Genomic DNA, 18,929 nt, shown 5'->3' with positions numbered 1-18,929 from the left:
GACTTCTGGGCGAGCCGCGACCACAAGTTCCTCTTCCTATAAACGCAACTGCACTCACCGGGGACACTGTTCGCAGCGCTCATCACGCTTCAGAGTTTTTAAGAGACAATCCATTGCAAGGTTCAGTAAAAAAATGGCCGGTAAGTGCCTCTTTACAGTTGATATCTCTATATTTGACAATGTAACGCGAAGAAACCCGCTAGTAATATCTGTTTCCCAGTTGCGGTTCTAGACCAATTTTACTGGAGGGGCCTGGTTGGGTCCAGGGGTTTTGTCAGAGGGGCACATTCAACCTGGGGCAAAAAAGACAAAGATTCAAAATTATATCTGTTTTTTTCCCCCATAAAACTAATGATTACCCATTGTAACCAAACTGAATGGTTCAAAATATCACATTTGAGACACAAGTGTTAGAGACAGAAACAATGGAAACATCCTGTTTTTCAGTGTAACCTTAGTACAGACAAACTCCTCACTTAGTACAAACTCATCAACATCATCATCACATCTTCATTACACCACTGTCTTTTTATCATCTTCATCAATAAGTCATCATCATATTTTCACTCTAAAAGCTTATTGTTACCTTGTAACAATAAAATACTGTTCGTCGTAGTCGCTTCTTGCTTCTGACTGCCTCTCGTCGGGTGGTCGGTAACTTTTCGAGCTCGCTGTTTTCACCGTAGATCAACAAAACTGACCGTTTCCAGGTGCAACGCTCTGAAGCGGCTTTCACAGAGTGCGCGTACGGCGCAGACCTCGGCTGGCTCAGCCATTCATTGTGTAGCCTATGTGATTGCGGAGCTCAAGAGCGCACTGGTCTGCATTTATTTTTAGAAATCTAGATGATTGACATCATGAGATATGCACTATTGCAAAGACAATGCAGTATAGTCATACATTTATTATAAAATTCCTTGTGAAGTCACACACACAACAGGTAACAGGTGAAATCATATGAAATGAGAAAAAAATACAGCCTTCATTCATGTAACATAATTTATTTAGAAGCATTAGTTCAGCTAATCCATAAATTAAAAAATGTATTTGCCTGTTTACATGGTGCATCCGAAGCTGCTGCATTGTCCGCCAAAGAAAAATTGCACCAGAACGGAAAACTACTTCCTAACGTCTGTTTCAGTCACGTCACAATCAGCGCCACATACGTGCACGCTGTGCATGCGTGCGCCCTACTCTACACGCGTGTGCACGCTGCTCTGCGCCGTCATAGATGTATGTGCGCCGTACCCAGAGCAGAGCGCGGCCCAAACCGCGCGCTGTGTGAAAGCCGCATCACAGTGTATAATCTTTGTTCGGAGGGGGGGGCCACAGCGGGGTCCAGACTCAGAGTTACGGGGGCACTGGCCCCTGCTGGCCCCTCCCCAGAACCGCCAGTGCTGTTTCCGCTTTTCTTGCCCCATGGTCAAGTTCAGCTGTGGGACGAGCTTGTCTTCAGGGCTTTCTACCACAAAGCGTCTGCATATCCTCTCTTTTTCTGCCAGGAGGATTTGGATTTGAGGGTTAGGGTTAGAGAGCCTTTCTGGCAGAAAGCCCCGAAGGCAAACTTTGTAACAGGCGGTCATGTAAGTGTCAGTGTCTGTCAGAAAAAAAAGCAAAGAGCACAATGTCATGTGATCGACCATATACAAAATGAATATTTGGGGTTAAAAACGAAGTGTGCCTTTTTAATAGATAATATTCTGTTCAGTTTAATGGGTATTATTTTCTTGTGGTGTTGGCTTAGTTGCCAAGTCTGCATTGGTCTGTCAAGGTGATTTAGAGAGGGTCCTGGAAGAGTAATCTAACTGGAGTCTTCTCATTTTTCTGTCTCATCTTTCTCTCCAGATCAGCAGCTTTTCAGGGCTCGCCGCATGCTTGTGGACAGGATCTCAACCCCTGTTATGGCGAATCTCTTGGATCACCTTTTGGATGATAGAATCTTAAATGAAAGAGAGAGAGACTGTGTATTTGAGGAGCACCTGGCCAGAGCAGACAGAGCATCATGCCTCATAGACATGGTGAGGAGGAAAGGGGCCAGGGCCAGTCAAGAGCTGATCACTAACCTGAAGAACTTCGACCCTTTTCTCTGCAATGACCTGTTTCCACCTGTTGGACAAGCTGAAGAGGCAGGTGGGTCGAGATCTTTCAGTGTCAAATGCCTTTACTGTGTGTTGGGAAAACGTGGTAACTTAAACACAGTCATTCCTGCTCAAATGGCCATATAGATACACTGACCTGAAATCACAGCAGTCACTTTCTGCTTTGTTTTTTCCAGCTGAAGAGCAGGATCCACCGATATCCCCTGTCCTCATCCTCTGTGATGAAAACTTCAAGACACACATCCAAAGAACTGATAAACTTGTAGGTCAACTGGAGACATCTGATATGGTTATAATCAAGTGCAAGATTTTCTGTCTTACTTTTACCTGTGGTATGGATAGTGTAATTAAGATAAAATACTCAGTTTTAGTACAAAAAGAAGCACTATGAAATTGGCTGTTCTCTTAGATCAAGCTCCATGTAACATCTTAAATGATATGTCTGTTATGTAATGCTTCCTGTGACGGGATATTTATGTTGGTTCACACACATGGGTCAAGGAAATACTGACAATTCGAATTTTTGAGTTTGAAACACATTTATTATAATGCAATGCTAGTTTTCATCCATGTTAATGCATGCTAAATTTCTGCCATTAAATAATTTGTTCTTTTAGGCTTACCCTGTGATGCCCAAGTCCAATAGGACGCGTGTGGCCCTGCTAATCAATGTTCGGAATTTTGTCAACAAGAAGTGGATAAGGGAAGGATCTGAGAAAGACGACGCTGCAATGGCGGCTCTGCTCACTGCTCTGGGATACAGAGTGGTGAGACCTGAAACTGGTGAACCCATGAAATACACTGGAGAGGTACTGTTTCAGAAACGAAACCAAAAAACAAACTAAAATATGAGTTGATAGAGTGAAACAGGCCCTGCTGTTTGACTGACTTTGTGTTGTCACAGGACATTGACAAGGCTGTGAAGGACTTCGCTCAGCTTCCTGACCTGTCCCAGACAGACAGTGTCTTTGTGGTCATCATGTCTCATGGGATAATGGGGGCCGTCTATGGCAGCCGTGGGAAGGCAGTGAATCCCAATGAAAAAGACGACTTGTTCCCCATTGACAATATCTTTGAGTACTTGAATGCAAAGAACTGTCCTGCACTTCGGGACAAACCAAAGGTCATCATCATCCAGGCCTGCAGAGGAGGTGATTCTCTCATCTTTGTCATAGAGACCAACCCAGGAAAATGTCTGTCAAGATCTATGAAACTCATAGTCGTGTTCTTGTGTCAAATACATTCTACCAGTTGTTTTGTATAATTGAAGTTGGGCTTGTTGGTTTCAAGTGAGCAAGGCTGTCATGCTTCAGGTTATGCCCTTTTGTTTCAGGAAATGACGGATCTACGGCTGCTAATAAAAGAGATGGTGCTCCTGCACCCACACCAGGCTCACACAGGCCTGCTGATACAGATGCCTTGGAGGAAGATGACATCAAAGTACACATAGAGAAAGACTTCATCACTTTTCTTTCCTACACCCCTGGTCAGTTTATATGCAGAGAGGATAAATGACATCTCAACAGTCAAGTTTTAAATATATAGAAGTTGCTAGATAACAGCCAAGACTTGTTACCTTGAACAATGAATATTTTTTCTCATTTCTGTCGTGTATCCTGCAGGAAATGTTTCCTGGAGGGATCCAGACTTTGGGTCTCCTTTCATCCAGTACCTTGTTGAGGTATTCAACACCTTTTCCCACAAGGATCACCTTGAGAAACTGTTCACCCAGGTAAGTTTTGTGACTGGAAGCTGTTCTGTTGTTACGAGATTTTCCAGGGCGATGTGATTTTGTGAAAAAATGCGACCACTTGAGTCATTGTTGAACAGTTGACAGCAGTACAACAGAACCAGCCATGACGGATGTTTTTCTTTGATTTCTAAGTCAAACTTAACCTTCATACACTCTCTTAATCCACACAGGTCATGAACCGCTTTAAGCAAGGTCCCACTCCAACCAAAAGACAGATGCCAGTCAAAGACAGATGCAGTTTATCAACGCACTTCTACCTCTTCCCAGGCCTTTGAGACACCATGCACTAAGTAATATGGATTTCCTTTCCACAGTCCGCTCTATGGCCCTCTAACTCACTAACTCCAGCAAACATTGCTAAAATGTGCTCCTTTTTGTCTTTCCATGATATTGAATGAATAACGCTCCGTTTGCCTCAGCCAAGCTGCTCTAGACTGTTCATAGCAATTCCAAAATGTAAAAGCTGTGAGGTTATTTACTAAGCCTTCTCACCTTTCTTTAGTCATATCTGAAATCCAGAGGAGACTGTGCCTTTTTCATTTTATTGTTAATTTTTATATTGTCATATCTGCCCAGGGACTACAGGTGGAAATTAGCAACTGTTGCTATAGCCTGGCCCAAGACATCTTCTCATGTCCTACAAGATTAATGTTTATTTGTGCATTGTCCCTGTTTCAAATAAATAAATTCCTATCCTATCCTATTAAACCCCCTACTGCCTGAATTTATTTACAATTATCTAAAAAATAATAATAATAATAATAATAAAATAAATTGCTTGTGTTTTTGCCTTCAAGCAGATGCTAAATTATTGGTGGTAGAGTGTTGCCAATACAGTTCTTGGTAAGTGTGAAATATGCATCAACAGGCATCAGTGGGATACATACACCACCTCGGCTACATTAAGACTGGAAGTGGTTTGAGGCGAATTCGCAACAATAGTCTACAAGGGGTTAAGAGCCCCCAAAGTCCGGAACAGTCTTCTCTGACTGGTAGCACGGCAGCCTCAGTTTAAAGTTTCAAGCAGCATCTTACAACCTGTCTTTTTATCCCGGCTTTCCCTCCCATTTTATTATTATTATTATTTTAAACTTTCCATTGATATTATTGTTTTTACTTTAACTGATCTCTCTGTGTACTTTGACAAGTATCTGCCTCAAATGGTCTTAATGCTACTTGCCACCTGTTATTCAACAAGGAAATGAGTAATGTTAACATAAATATGGCTATCATTTTGGTTTGTATTACGCCTGCTTGTGAGAACTATATCCAATCCTTAGAGCAAAGGATTGAAATCTATCCAATGTATAGTGCCGCTCTGACTTGTGCTGTCAGACACATTTGAATGAACCAACCGAATAAGAGACAGCAACAACATATATAACTGTGTATGATTAATCATGCATTGTATATCATATTGTGTAGCTGTGATAGCAGAAGTGTGTAACTTCTGGAGCTGTTTATCTGCAGTTTCAGGTTAAGACAAGCCATTCCTTACAATTGTTGGTGCTGATTGTTTTTGAGCTGATGAATAGTCTGTATGTATGTATTGTCATTCCTCATATCAATAAAACAGTTTTGCACTTTTTGGTAGTATTCACCAGGTCCGCTTTTTTTTTTTTTTTTTTTTTGGCTAAAGACAATAGTGCATTGCGAGCCATAAAGGTAAAATACATAGACTTTGGCTTTGGTTAGTTTATAAGATTTAGATTTATACGGACGGAACCATTCTGTGTCAGAGCCATGAATTTATGGAGAGAAAAGCACCCAACTCTGTTGACTTTCAGACAAACTTTACTTGGAAAACAAAACAAAAACAAAACAAAACAAAACAAAACAAACAAACACTCAAAGAAATCAAACATAATCATGTCATCACAATACAACACAAAGGCAACAAGTTGAGTAGGCAACATGGTAACATGGTTGTAGTTGGTGCATGTTTCATGTGTCGCCAGATACAGAAAAGTGATATGAGAGTCTTTTACAGGGCTACTTTGAGTTCATGCTGATGTTCTCCAGTGACTGATCAAGTGTATTGCTGAACAAACCAAACAATAGAATAGCATGATGGAGAGGATACATGTTTTTTAAAGCTTACCATTGAGTTTAAAGAAAACAAAATAAGAGTTTGTCACTTACAGACCAGCATCATCAAACCAACCAGTAAGAGTGACTACTCAAGGAAAAAGATACTACAAAAGATTATGTAAATAAACACATGTTCCAACAGATGTCTACAGATAACCGTGGCTTTGAAAACACTGCAGATTAGCGGCTGGTCACTTATACAACACAAAGTTGACATTACAACTGAATAAATGGCATATTTGGAAGTTGGAATGTGTTAGTATAGCGTTACATATCATTTGGTAAGTGTCTCTTTACAGCTGATATCTTTACATTTGACAATGTAACATGAAGAAACCCGCTAGTAATATCTGTTTCCATTTTTCTTGCCCCATGGTCAAGTTCGGCCTTGGGACGAGCTTGTCTTCAGGGCTTTCTACCACAAAGCGTCTGCATATCCTCTCTTTTTCTGCCAGGAGGATTTGGATTTGAGGGTTAGGGTTAGAGAGCCTTTCTGGCAGAAAGCCCCGAAGGCAAACTTTGTAACAGGCGGTCATGTAAGTGTCAGTGTCTGTCAGAGAAAAGCAAAGAGCACAATGTCATGTGATGGACCATATACAAAATGAATATTTGGGGTTAAAAACGAAGTGTGCCTTTTTTAATAGATAATATTCTGTTCAGTTTAATGGGTATTATTTTCTTGCTGGTTTGCAGTCATGGGTCAGCAAGGTGAAGAGCAGGGGGCTCAGCACGCATCCCTGGGGGGCCCGTGCTGAGTGTGATGGTGCTTGAGGTGTTGCTGCTGACTCGTGCTGCTTGTGGCCTTGTGAGCATTGTGGGATGATGGTGTTGAATGCTGAACAAATTGTGCAAAGAAGTTGTTTAACTTGTTCAGCAGAGAGATGTCACTGGCACAGGTCTGTGGTGGAGATTTGTAGTCTGTGATGAGTGTGGTGTGTGTGTGTGTGTGTGTGTGTGTGTGCGTGTGTGTGTTTTGCAGCCCAGTCTTCTATGTCAGGGTAATATAATCGCAGTCCTGTAATGTTTATATATGCATAGCCAAGATAAACCTATAAATTGCTATGGTTTTTGTATTTCGTCCTTCTAAAACAAAGCTAGATACGGTGTCCATCAGTAAACACTGGCACGTTTGGAAAAGATGAACCATGAAGCTGAAGATAGAAGTCTGCAAATGAAATGACCTAATAAAATAAAATAAAATAAAATAAAATAAAGCCACATTGTGCTGATGCGATGGGTTTCATTGGGCTTAGCTTTGTGGACTGAGCTGTCCAGTAATCAGCAGCAGTGGTGACTCATGAAAGAAAGCTCATCACGTTAGACTGCGGGTTTTTCAAGAAGTTTAGTCATTTCCTCTGGAGGATACATGGGGTCAAGATCACACTGTGATCAATGAGCATTTGTGTACAATAGCTTTGCGGTGCACACGTTATCTTATGAATAATTTTTAGGACAAGCTGAACGGCGATGATGAAACCTTGGGTCATGTTCTGTGTATGGCAGGGCACCCCCAGGCCGGGTTTAACAGATACGGACTGACCGTGACGTCGACATACATGTGTGTCAGCTTTATTTATTTATTTATTTACTTGCAATAAGGTAAACACAATATTCACTCGCGACCTGTCTTATCTGTATCAGTAACACCATGTGTCGCTAATGTGTAACAAATCAAGTTATCAAGTCCACAGAGTAACTCTTAATTTTGCACTCGCTCGGTGTAACTGCATACTTCTGGAAAACGGGTTTACTCCCGCCCATTTAAGTGTAATGTATGCCGTGTACTTACACACACACACACACACACACACACACACACACACACACACACACACACACACACACACACACACACAGGAAAGTAGTGATCGTGCGACAATCTGCGATACACTTGTGAAGAATGGCAGGTAAGACCTAAATTACTTAATTACATATGCAGCAATATAAGTTCTTTTTACAACAAACTCCGAGGCAAACACTTTGATAACTAAACGTTTAAAACAAAAACACACACGCGCACGCACACATACACATACACACAACTTTAAGGCGTGTTGGTTTCACTTTGTCAGTGTTGAGTCGTTTCCGTTATCCAAAGGCAAATCAAATCACAATTATTCACAAAAAATTGATAGTTTCTTTTCTTTTTATGTGAAGCCAACTTAGTCACCTCACAGAAGTGAACACTTGAGATTAAATGACCAACTTTGAAATGCTATAGCCTACATTGTCCAGTTCAGTGAACATAATACATCATAAAATGAAGACACTGTATTTTTTAATGTCTTATTCACCTGTTATGCTTTTCAAGAGCTGTAGTGGAGGGAAGGCCTTTGAGATGTGATCATTACAAGCACTGAAGAGTGATCTCATTATAGTCGTCTCATTTGTATTTATGCCTCATCTTTTTCTCTCTGTAGCTCAGCGGCTTTTCAATGTCAGGCGTCAGTTTGTGGATGGTGTGACAGCCCCAGTTATAAAGGATCTCCTGAATGACCTTTTAGCCGATGGAGTCTTGAATGAAAGAGAGCGAGACTCTGTGTTGGAGGAGAGGCGTGCCAGAGCAGACCAGGCAGAATGTCTGATAGACATGGTGAGGAAGAAAGGAAACGAAGCCAGTCAAAAGCTGATCGATCACCTGAAGACCAGAGACTCTAAACTTCACCCTGTTCTGTTTCCATCCGCTGACCAAGAGGCTGGTGAGTTCACATCCTCCAGTAAAGCTGGTCAGGCCTTTATTGTTTGTTAGTGCATAACTTTGACGTGCTAATACTCACAGAGTGCTGCACAAATGGCCATGTGTACACTGACCTGCCGTCAGCAGCACTGACCCTCTGCTTTACTTTCTCCAGCTGCTGCAGAGCTCCAGTTCCCGAACCTCAAATGAGCAGAATCGTCTTCATTAAATTACATGGAAATAGAGAACCTGAAGAAGTATGGAGGTCCCCCCTAATCAAACGATTCTAAAAGTCAAAATACATAACAGATTCCTGATATCTGAATTAATCGGGAGGTCTCCTTACCTCCTAACCCAATCCCTGGAAGAAGAGATTAAATTGAAATATATCTGCTGGTTTGTACATAAAAAAAAAAAAAATTTGACTTGGCCTGTGAGACAACCTTAATGAAATAAGAGACACAATGGCAACATGTACAATTGTATAAGAGACACACTGACAATATGTATAATTGTGTAATACTTTATCAGCATTTTGATGATTCTTGTGAACACTGCCTGGAAGCTAGATACAGTGCCCATCGGTAATCACTGGCCCCGTGGAAAAGATGAGCCATGAAGCTGCAGAGAAGTTTTCAAATTAAATGACCTTTTTATAATTTGTATTATTATTATTATTTGCACAATTTCACCACTATTCCTAGCCTTATTAATTGGGGTCCAGTGCATGAAAGTCTATCCCATGGCTCAGACAAGCTCTGAATGTCATGTGATGTAACTATGATCGCAGAATTATCCTGGTATAGCTGTACACCATACTGAAGCTCACTGAACTGCTAACTCAGATTGATAAAATAAGCTATCCTTGTGTCTTATGTTTATTGATGTGATTTGTTTTCTGAACGTCTGAGCCAGAGCTGACAGCCTTCCCATTTGCCTGCTGTTGCTCAGATCGCTGTTATTTGTTATTTGGTAATGTTCCACTTATTGCGCCTTTTGGCAAAATGCAGGCTTCAGGTACCATCAAACAGTTTACAGATTTATTTGTTGAAGGGTCACTCTGAACTGTGATGTTTTGTACTGTACATTCAAACAATTAACATATTTTGTCAAAAATGTTTACAGCTGTTGGTGTCCTTATCAAAAACTAATTCACTTACAGAATTGTACATTTTAAGTTCCTGTATGTAACTTGTGTATCTGCCAATGTCAAATAAGGTTGAACTAGCATTGAAGGCCAAAATTTAAAGTCAAAATGAACGTGATATCTTTGACAGAATTTCCCAGATAAACATGATACCAAGGTAATGTTAACAATGTTTAAAAAAAAAACAAACAAAAAAAACAAAAAAACAAACATGAAGTACTTGGCAAGCTATTTTAATGAAATTCATTGTCATTTTCCCCTGAAATAATATTCCAAATTAAATTTGTGATGTACTTCAAATAAACTTCTTCAATAGAATTTGCATGCCCTCTTGAAATTTGTTGATTTCCCTAAGTATTACACTACCATGATTACATAGCACAGCTGAACTAATGCTCCAAACTCTACAAACGCTGGCACCAACTATAGACTGTATAAAACATGCAGTCTGTGGTTGGAACTAGGTGCCCGCTTCGCTGCTAAAATAACACAAGGGACGATTCCTTATATTCTGGTAAAAGTCACCTTACATTTGCTAATATTCCTCTAACACTACCTAGCACTTTACTGCATCAACAGGTTTCAAAGCACTCTGACCCACTTGGTTACAGGGGCATTTTATTACACTTTGACAAGTTAACAAGCTACAATAGCTGTTTGTGGCATTGGAGATACTGGCTATATACTGTACATCCCAGCAAAGGTTACAGCGTTTTTTTTTTATCAGGGATTGCCATCATGTTCACATCCAGCTTTTTTTCCACTTCATTTCCACGTGATAAGCAAACTGACTATTAACATATCACATTCATAAAGGCTCACACAAGGTTTCATGCTGCATTCCCTTCCTTTTCCTGATAGCTATGACGATTATGTTTGAGTTCATATAACGTCTACGTCTATGGGCCGTAACAGTCTAGAATAGTAGGGTGGAGTCATTTAAAAGAGACACTATGCTGCCATCTGGTATCACTTCCCTTTATTTATCAACCCATCCCAGGAATGTCTGGTGGTGCACAGATCCGTATGTTTACAAATGATGCTGATGTACTTATTCTCAAATGATCACATATTATGTATTTAGGGCTATGAGCCATAATACTGGCTAAAATGAAAATGAATACCCTAATGTGTCTCTCCATACACTGGACGACTCTAGGGAGCGGATGAATTCTTCACCAGAAAGCACTTCACCAGAGAATTGCTGATAAAAAACAAAACAAATAAACAAACAAACAACAACAACAAAAAAAGGGTGTAACATGTAGTGCTATCAAATGTCAGCATGTGGATCCAAAGTTTGAGACCACTCAGTTATGAATGGAAAGGGAGGCAGATTTTTTTTTGTTTTTTTTTTGAATGAGTTCACCCCAAACACGACTAATACACAATTAGACAAGTAAATATTGACGAAAACAACAACAACAGCAACAACAACAAAATGGTCTGCTATTAGTTTACAGTCATATGAATGTTGAGTGGACGTGGTTATGGTTGAAAAGAGAAAAGTGAACAAGTAGGTGGGGCTCTGAACCCAACCGGACTTCTGGGCGAGCCGCGACCACAAGTTCCTCTTCCTATAAACGCAACTGCACTCACCGGGGACACTGTTCGCAGCGCTCATCACGCTTCAGAGTTTTTAAGAGACAATCCATTGCAAGGTTCAGTAAAAAAATGGCCGGTAAGTGCCTCTTTACAGTTGATATCTCTATATTTGACAATGTAACGCGAAGAAACCCGCTAGTAATATCTGTTTCCCAGTTGCGGTTCTAGACCAATTTTACTGGAGGGGCCTGGTTGGGTCCAGGGGTTTTGTCAGAGGGGCACATTCAACCTGGGGCAAAAAAGACAAAGATTCAAAATTATATCTGTTTTTTTCCCCCATAAAACTAATGATTACCCATTGTAACCAAACTGAATGGTTCAAAATATCACATTTGAGACACAAGTGTTAGAGACAGAAACAATGGAAACATCCTGTTTTTCAGTGTAACCTTAGTACAGACAAACTCCTCACTTAGTACAAACTCATCAACATCATCATCACATCTTCATTACACCACTGTCTTTTTATCATCTTCATCAATAAGTCATCATCATATTTTCACTCTAAAAGCTTATTGTTACCTTGTAACAATAAAATACTGTTCGTCGTAGTCGCTTCTTGCTTCTGACTGCCTCTCGTCGGGTGGTCGGTAACTTTTCGAGCTCGCTGTTTTCACCGTAGATCAACAAAACTGACCGTTTCCAGGTGCAACGCTCTGAAGCGGCTTTCACAGAGTGCGCGTACGGCGCAGACCTCGGCTGGCTCAGCCATTCATTGTGTAGCCTATGTGATTGCGGAGCTCAAGAGCGCACTGGTCTGCATTTATTTTTAGAAATCTAGATGATTGACATCATGAGATATGCACTATTGCAAAGACAATGCAGTATAGTCATACATTTATTATAAAATTCCTTGTGAAGTCACACACACAACAGGTAACAGGTGAAATCATATGAAATGAGAAAAAAATACAGCCTTCATTCATGTAACATAATTTATTTAGAAGCATTAGTTCAGCTAATCCATAAATTAAAAAATGTATTTGCCTGTTTACATGGTGCATCCGAAGCTGCTGCATTGTCCGCCAAAGAAAAATTGCACCAGAACGGAAAACTACTTCCTAACGTCTGTTTCAGTCACGTCACAATCAGCGCCACATACGTGCACGCTGTGCATGCGTGCGCCCTACTCTACACGCGTGTGCACGCTGCTCTGCGCCGTCATAGATGTATGTGCGCCGTACCCAGAGCAGAGCGCGGCCCAAACCGCGCGCTGTGTGAAAGCCGCATCACAGTGTATAATCTTTGTTCGGAGGGGGGGGCCACAGCGGGGTCCAGACTCAGAGTTACGGGGGCACTGGCCCCTGCTGGCCCCTCCCCAGAACCGCCAGTGCTGTTTCCGCTTTTCTTGCCCCATGGTCAAGTTCAGCTGTGGGACCAGCTTGTCTTCAGGGCTTTCTACCACAAAGCGTCTGCATATCCTCTCTTTTTCTGCCAGGAGGATTTGGATTTGAGGGTTAGGGTTAGAGAGCCTTTCTGGCAGAAAGCCCCGAAGGCAAACTTTGTAACAGGCGGCCATGTAAGTGTCAGTGTCTGTCAGAGAAAAGCAAAGAGCACAATGTCATGTGATCGACCATATACAAAATGAATATTTGGGGTTAAAAACGAAGTGTGCCTTTTTTAATAGATAATATTCTGTTCAGTTTAATGGGTATTATTTTCTTGTGGTGTTGGCTTAGTTGCCAAGTCTGCATTGGTCTGTCAAGGTGATTTAGAGAGGGTCCTGGAAGAGTAATCTAACTGGAGTCTTCTCATTTTTCTGTCTCATCTTTCTCTCCAGATCAGCAGCTTTCCAGGGCTCGCCTCATGTTTGTGGACAGGATCTCAACCCCTGTTATGGCGAATCTCTTGGATCACCTTTTGGCTGATAGAATCTTAAATGAAAGAGAGAGAGAGTGGGTATTTGAGGAGCACCTGGCCAGAGCAGACAGAGCATCATGCCTCATAGACATGGTGAGGAGGAAAGGGGCCAGGGCCAGTCAAGAGCTGATCACTAACCTGAAGAACTTCGACCCTTTTCTCTGCAATGACCTGTTTCCACCTGTTGGACAAGCTGAAGAGGCAGGTGGGTCGAGATCTTTCAGTGTCAAATGCCTTTACTGTGTGTTGGGAAAACGTGGTAACTTAAACACAGTCATTCCTGCTCAAATGGCCATATAGATACACTGACCTGAAATCACAGCAGTCACTTTCTGCTTTGTTTTTTCCAGCTGAAGAGCAGGATCCACCGATATCCCCTGTCCTCATCCTCTGTGATGAAAACTTCAAGACACACATCCAAAGAACTGATAAACTTGTAGGTCAACTGGAGACATCTGATATGGTTATAATCAAGTGCAAGATTTTCTGTCTTACTTTTACCTGTGGTATGGATAGTGTAATTAAGATAAAATACTCAGTTTTAGTACAAAAAGAAGCACTATGAAATTGGCTGTTCTCTTAGATCAAGCTCCATGTAACATCTTAAATGATATGTCTGTTATGTAATGCTTCCTGTGACGGGATATTTATGTTGGTTCACACACATGGGTCAAGGAAATACTGACAATTCGAATTTTTGAGTTTGAAACACATTTATTATAATGCAATGCTAGTTTTCATCCATGTTAATGCATGCTAAATTTCTGCCATTAAATAATTTGTTCTTTTAGGCTTACCCTGTGATGCCCAAGTCCAATAGGACGCGTGTGGCCCTGCTAATCAATGTTCGGAATTTTGTCAACAAGAAGTGGATAAGGGAAGGATCTGAGAAAGACGACGCTGCAATGGCGGCTCTGCTCACTGCTCTGGGATACAGAGTGGTGAGACCTGAAACTGGTGAACCCATGAAATACACTGGAGAGGTACTGTTTCAGAAACGAAACCAAAAAACAAACTAAAATATGAGTTGATAGAGTGAAACAGGCCCTGCTGTTTGACTGACTTTGTGTTGTCACAGGACATTGACAAGGCTGTGAAGGACTTCGCTCAGCTTCCTGACCTGTCCCAGACAGACAGTGTCTTTGTGGTCATCATGTCTCATGGGATAATGGGGGCCGTCTATGGCAGCCGTGGGAAGGCAGTGAATCCCAATGAAAAAGACGACTTGTTCCCCATTGACAATATCTTTGAGTACTTGAATGCAAAGAACTGTCCTGCACTTCGGGACAAACCAAAGGTCATCATCATCCAGGCCTGCAGAGGAGGTGATTCTCTCATCTTTGTCATAGAGACCAACCCAGGAAAATGTCTGTCAAGATCTATGAAACTCATAGTCGTGTTCTTGTGTCAAATACATTCTACCAGTTGTTTTGTATAATTGAAGTTGGGCTTGTTGGTTTCAAGTGAGCAAGGCTGTCATGCTTCAGGTTATGCCCTTTTGTTTCAGGAAATGACGGATCTACGGCTGCTAATAAAAGAGATGGTGCTCCTGCACCCACACCAGGCTCACACAGGCCTGCTGATACAGATGCCTTGGAGGAAGATGACATCAAAGTACACATAGAGAACGAGTTCATCGCTTTTCTTTCCTGCACCCCTGGTCAGTTTATATGCAGAGAGGATAAATGACATCTCAACAGTCAAGTTTTAAATATATAGAAGTTGCTAGATAACAGCCAAGACTTGTTACCTTGAACAATGAATATTTTTTCTCATTTCTGTCGTGTATCCTGCAGGAAATGTTTCCTGGAGGGATCCAGACTTTGGGTCTCCTTTCATCCAGTACCTTGTTGAGGTATTCAACACCTTTTCCCACAAGGATCACCTTGAGAAACTGTTCACCCAGGTAAGTTTTGTGACTGGAAGCTGTTCTGTTGTTACGAGATTTTCCAGGGCGATGTGATTTTGTGAAAAAATGCGACCACTTGAGTCATTGTTGAACAGTTGACAGCAGTACAACAGAACCAGCCATGACGGATGTTTTTCTTTGATTTCTAAGTCAAACTTAACCTTCATACACTCTCTTAATCCACACAGGTCATGAACCGCTTTAAGCAAGGTCCCACTCCAACCAAAAGACAGATGCCAGTCAAAGACAGATGCAGTTTATCAACGCACTTCTACCTCTTCCCAGGCCTTTGAGACACCATGCACTAAGTAATATGGATTTCCTTTCCACAGTCCGCTCTATGGCCCTCTAACTCACTAACTCCAGCAAACATTGCTAAAATGTGCTCCTTTTTGTCTTTCCATGATATTGAATGAATAACGCTCCGTTTGCCTCAGCCAAGCTGCTCTAGACTGTTCATAGCAATTCCAAAATGTAAAAGCTGTGAGGTTATTTACTAAGCCTTCTCACCTTTCTTTAGTCATATCTGAAATCCAGAGGAGACTGTGCCTTTTTCATTTTATTGTTAATTTTTATATTGTCATATCTGCCCAGGGACTACAGGTGGAAATTAGCAACTGTTGCTATAGCCTGGCCCAAGACATCTTCTCATGTCCTACAAGATTAATGTTTATTTGTGCATTGTCCCTGTTTCAAATAAATAAATTCCTATCCTATCCTATTAAACCCCCTACTGCCTGAATTTATTTACAATTATCTAAAAAATAATAATAATAATAATAATAATAATAATAAAATAAATTGCTTGTGTTTTTGCCTTCAAGCAGATGCTAAATTATTGGTGGTAGAGTGTTGCCAATACAGTTCTTGGTAAGTGTGAAATATGCATCAACAGGCATCAGTGGGATACATACACCACCTCGGCTACATTAAGACTGGAAGTGGTTTGAGGCGAATTCGCAACAATAGTCTACAAGGGGTTAAGAGCCCCCAAAGTCCGGAACAGTCTTCTCTGACTGGTAGCACGGCAGCCTCAGTTTAAAGTTTCAAGCAGCATCTTACAACCTGTCTTTTTATCCCGGCTTTCCCTCCCATTTTATTATTATTATTATTTTAAACTCTCCATTGATATTATTGTTTTTACTTTAACTGATCTCTGTGTACTTTGACAAGTATCTGCCTCAAATGGTCTTAATGCTACTTGCCACCTGTTATTCAACAAGGAAATGAGTAATGTTAACATAAATATGGCTATCATTTTGGTTTGTATTACGCCTGCTTGTGAGAACTATATCCAATCCTTAGAGCAAAGGATTGAAATCTATCCAATGTATAGTGCCGCTCTGACTTGTGCTGTCAGACACATTTGAATGAACCAACCGAATAAGAGACAGCAACAACATATATAACTGTGTATGATTAATCATGCATTGTATATCATATTGTGTAGCTGTGATAGCAGAAGTGTGTAACTGCTGGAGCTGTTTTATCTGCAGTTTCAGGTTAAGACAAGCCATTCCTTACGATTGTTGGTGCTGATTGTTTTTGAGCTGATGAATAGTCTGTATGTATGTATTGTCATTCCTCATATCAATAAAACAGTTTTGCACTTTTTGGTAGTATTCACCAGGTCCGCTTTTTTTTTTTTTTTTTTTTTGGCTAAAGACAATAGTGCATTGCGAGCCATAAAGGTAAAATACATAGACTTTGGCTTTGGTTAGTTTATAAGATTTAGATTTATACGGACGGAACCATTCTGTGTCAGAGCCATGAATTTATGGAGAGAAAAGCACCCAACTCTGTTGACTTTCAGACAAACTTTACTTGGAAAACAAAACAAAAACAAAACAAAACAAAACAAAACAAACAAACACTCAAAGAAATCAAACAATCATGTCATCACAATACAACACAAAGGCAACAAGTTGAGTAGGCAACATGGTAACATGGTTGTAGTTGGTGCATGTTTCATGTGTCGCCAGATACAGAAAAGTGATATGAGAGTCTTTTACAGGGCTACTTTGAGTTCATGCTGATGTTCTCCAGTGACTGATCAAGTGTATTGCTGAACAAACCAAACAATAGAATAGCATGATGGAGAGGATACATGTTTTTTAAAGCTTACCATTGAGTTTAAAGAAAACAAAATAAGAGTTTGTCACTTACAGACCAGCATCATCAAACCAACCAGTAAGAGTGACTACTCAAAGAAAAGATACTACAAAAGATTATGTAAATAAACACATGTTCCAACAGATGTCTACAGATAACCGTGGCTTTGAAAACACTGCAGATTAGCGGCTGGTCACTTATACAACACAAAGTTGACATTACAACTGAATAAATGGCATATTTGGAAGTTGGAATGTGTTAGTATAGCGTTACATATCATTTAGTAACTTTGTCATTCAAGAATTCACTTTTGGAAACATCATATCTTTTGACAACACTCAACACTCAAACATTTTGCAGCACCACACGTTTACAAAAAAGGAACTCATGCGAAAACACCTCTGGCCCTGTGCACTGTGTGTACATTGGCACGCAGTGGGCATTCAGGCCAACGTCCCCCCAACAACAGAAGCAATAACAATTCCCAGCACCACGCAGCATATAATAATCATGATTTTCTTCTGCATGGCAAGAACAGAAAATAGTCATCCAAGGCAGCAGTTGTGCTACAGTGCTTACGACAAAGCAGCGTAAAAACAAAATGCAGTTTGGAGGAAGACGGTCCACAATTCCAGATTATTAAAATCCAGAATAAGAACCAGAATCTCTTCATCTCTGCATTTTGTTCATGTCATCCTAAAAACAAAGATACTGGAAACTGGTATACATTTTAACAATGAAACAGGGAAAGAGGAGGTCAGTGTGGAAGTCACATCCTCTGGAAAGCTGGCCCGCAGACAACCTTGACCAAACCGGTGAAGCCACTTAAGGCCTTGAACTGCGGGCTAAGAGGGACATGCAGCCTCTGGCTCTGTCTGGGGCTCTAAGCTATGTGGCCTGTGGGGATTTCCGAGAGTTCTAACTGAGTCCAGCTGCGAGGGAAATAATGAGGATGATCAAACATACTGCAATACAAATTCCTATCAGGATCATCTTCTGTACGGGGGACATGGGCAGGGAAAGAAAGAGAGCGTAGAGTTAGATAATGACTCTGAATGATGGAGTGAATGAATGGAAATGATATGAATGAGTAGGAAAGAAAGAAAGAAAGAAAGAAAGAAAGAAAGAAAGAAAGAAAGAAGTAAAAAGGAAAGAAAAAGGTTACACAACTTATGATTATGAGATTGAGTTTGCTCAAGGTCAGCGGGGAAATACTGTAGCAGATGATATCCTTTCCATTCTAGTAAATTTGGATCAAGCAATGAGTGAAACTCTCACACCTTTGAGTGACAATATGAATATCAACCAAGAGGTGGCACACTTGGTTGTTGAATAAAGAGGGAAACGATCAAATGTTCAAAAAGGAGAACAGTCTCTAGAAAAGTCAGAGAAAAGTCTTTGGCCGCCTACTTCATCTGCGTAACCCTGTGAGTGGATTCTTCTTTATCAGCTCCAGTGTGTCGAGTGAAATAAGCTCACAAGAAACATGCTACACATGCACAATATAATGACAAGGAAGCATGCAGATGCAATAATGACAGTCACCATGTAGCTACCATATACGCATGCCATGCCACTCAATTTGTCTGTCACTTTCAAGCTGCATGCATTGGTTTGCACAGTCTGGATGTGTGACTCACCCTCCGGCTCTGGTATTTAACCGCCTTCTTAGTGTC

At 40.9% G+C, this 18,929-nt stretch overlaps 3 protein-coding genes across 3 annotated transcripts; all 3 read left to right on the top strand.

Annotated features, from left to right (window-relative positions):
* Positions 1–36: 36 nt before the first annotated feature.
* On the top strand, positions 37–4,554 carry LOC115370103 (caspase-1-like). The gene is made up of 8 exons (XM_030066950.1): positions 37–140; positions 1,846–2,130; positions 2,276–2,361; positions 2,717–2,908; positions 3,004–3,250; positions 3,433–3,585; positions 3,722–3,831; positions 4,023–4,554. Exons 1-8 carry the CDS (start codon positions 134–136, stop codon positions 4,125–4,127), a joined length of 1,185 nt encoding a protein of 394 aa, XP_029922810.1. The 5' UTR covers positions 37–133; the 3' UTR covers positions 4,128–4,554.
* Positions 4,555–7,772: 3,218 nt separating this feature from the next.
* Positions 7,773–10,023, top strand: LOC115370113 (caspase-1-like). The gene is made up of 3 exons (XM_030066962.1): positions 7,773–7,850; positions 8,364–8,642; positions 8,796–10,023. The coding sequence occupies exons 1-3, from the start codon at positions 7,844–7,846 to the stop codon at positions 8,828–8,830; spliced, it is 321 nt and encodes a 106-aa protein (XP_029922822.1). The 5' UTR covers positions 7,773–7,843; the 3' UTR covers positions 8,831–10,023.
* Positions 10,024–11,422: 1,399 nt separating this feature from the next.
* LOC115370104 (caspase-1-like) lies at positions 11,423–15,861 on the top strand. Its single transcript, XM_030066951.1, has 8 exons — positions 11,423–11,448; positions 13,153–13,437; positions 13,583–13,668; positions 14,024–14,215; positions 14,311–14,557; positions 14,740–14,892; positions 15,029–15,138; positions 15,330–15,861. The coding sequence occupies exons 1-8, from the start codon at positions 11,442–11,444 to the stop codon at positions 15,432–15,434; spliced, it is 1,185 nt and encodes a 394-aa protein (XP_029922811.1). The 5' UTR covers positions 11,423–11,441; the 3' UTR covers positions 15,435–15,861.
* Positions 15,862–18,929: the final 3,068 nt, after the last annotated feature.

Source organism: Myripristis murdjan, chromosome 13, assembly GCF_902150065.1.
Source record: "Myripristis murdjan chromosome 13, fMyrMur1.1, whole genome shotgun sequence".
NCBI lineage: Eukaryota > Metazoa > Chordata > Actinopteri > Holocentriformes > Holocentridae > Myripristis > Myripristis murdjan.
The sequence above is the reverse complement of the archived record's forward strand: the minus strand, read 5'-3'. Positions and strand labels throughout refer to the sequence as shown.

Bases quoted from the DNA above. Each gene is read 5' to 3' on its own strand.
- LOC115370103 (XM_030066950.1), top strand. The intron at 2,131-2,275 runs GTGGGTCGAGAT...TGTTTTTTCCAG, and splicing joins TGGACAAGCTGAAGAGGCAG to CTGAAGAGCAGGATCCACCG. The intron at 3,251-3,432 runs GTGATTCTCTCA...CTTTTGTTTCAG, and splicing joins CATCCAGGCCTGCAGAGGAG to GAAATGACGGATCTACGGCT.
- LOC115370113 (XM_030066962.1), top strand. The intron at 8,643-8,795 runs GTGAGTTCACAT...TACTTTCTCCAG, and splicing joins ATCCGCTGACCAAGAGGCTG to CTGCTGCAGAGCTCCAGTTC.
- LOC115370104 (XM_030066951.1), top strand. The intron at 14,558-14,739 runs GTGATTCTCTCA...CTTTTGTTTCAG, and splicing joins CATCCAGGCCTGCAGAGGAG to GAAATGACGGATCTACGGCT. The intron at 15,139-15,329 runs GTAAGTTTTGTG...TAATCCACACAG, and splicing joins TTGAGAAACTGTTCACCCAG to GTCATGAACCGCTTTAAGCA.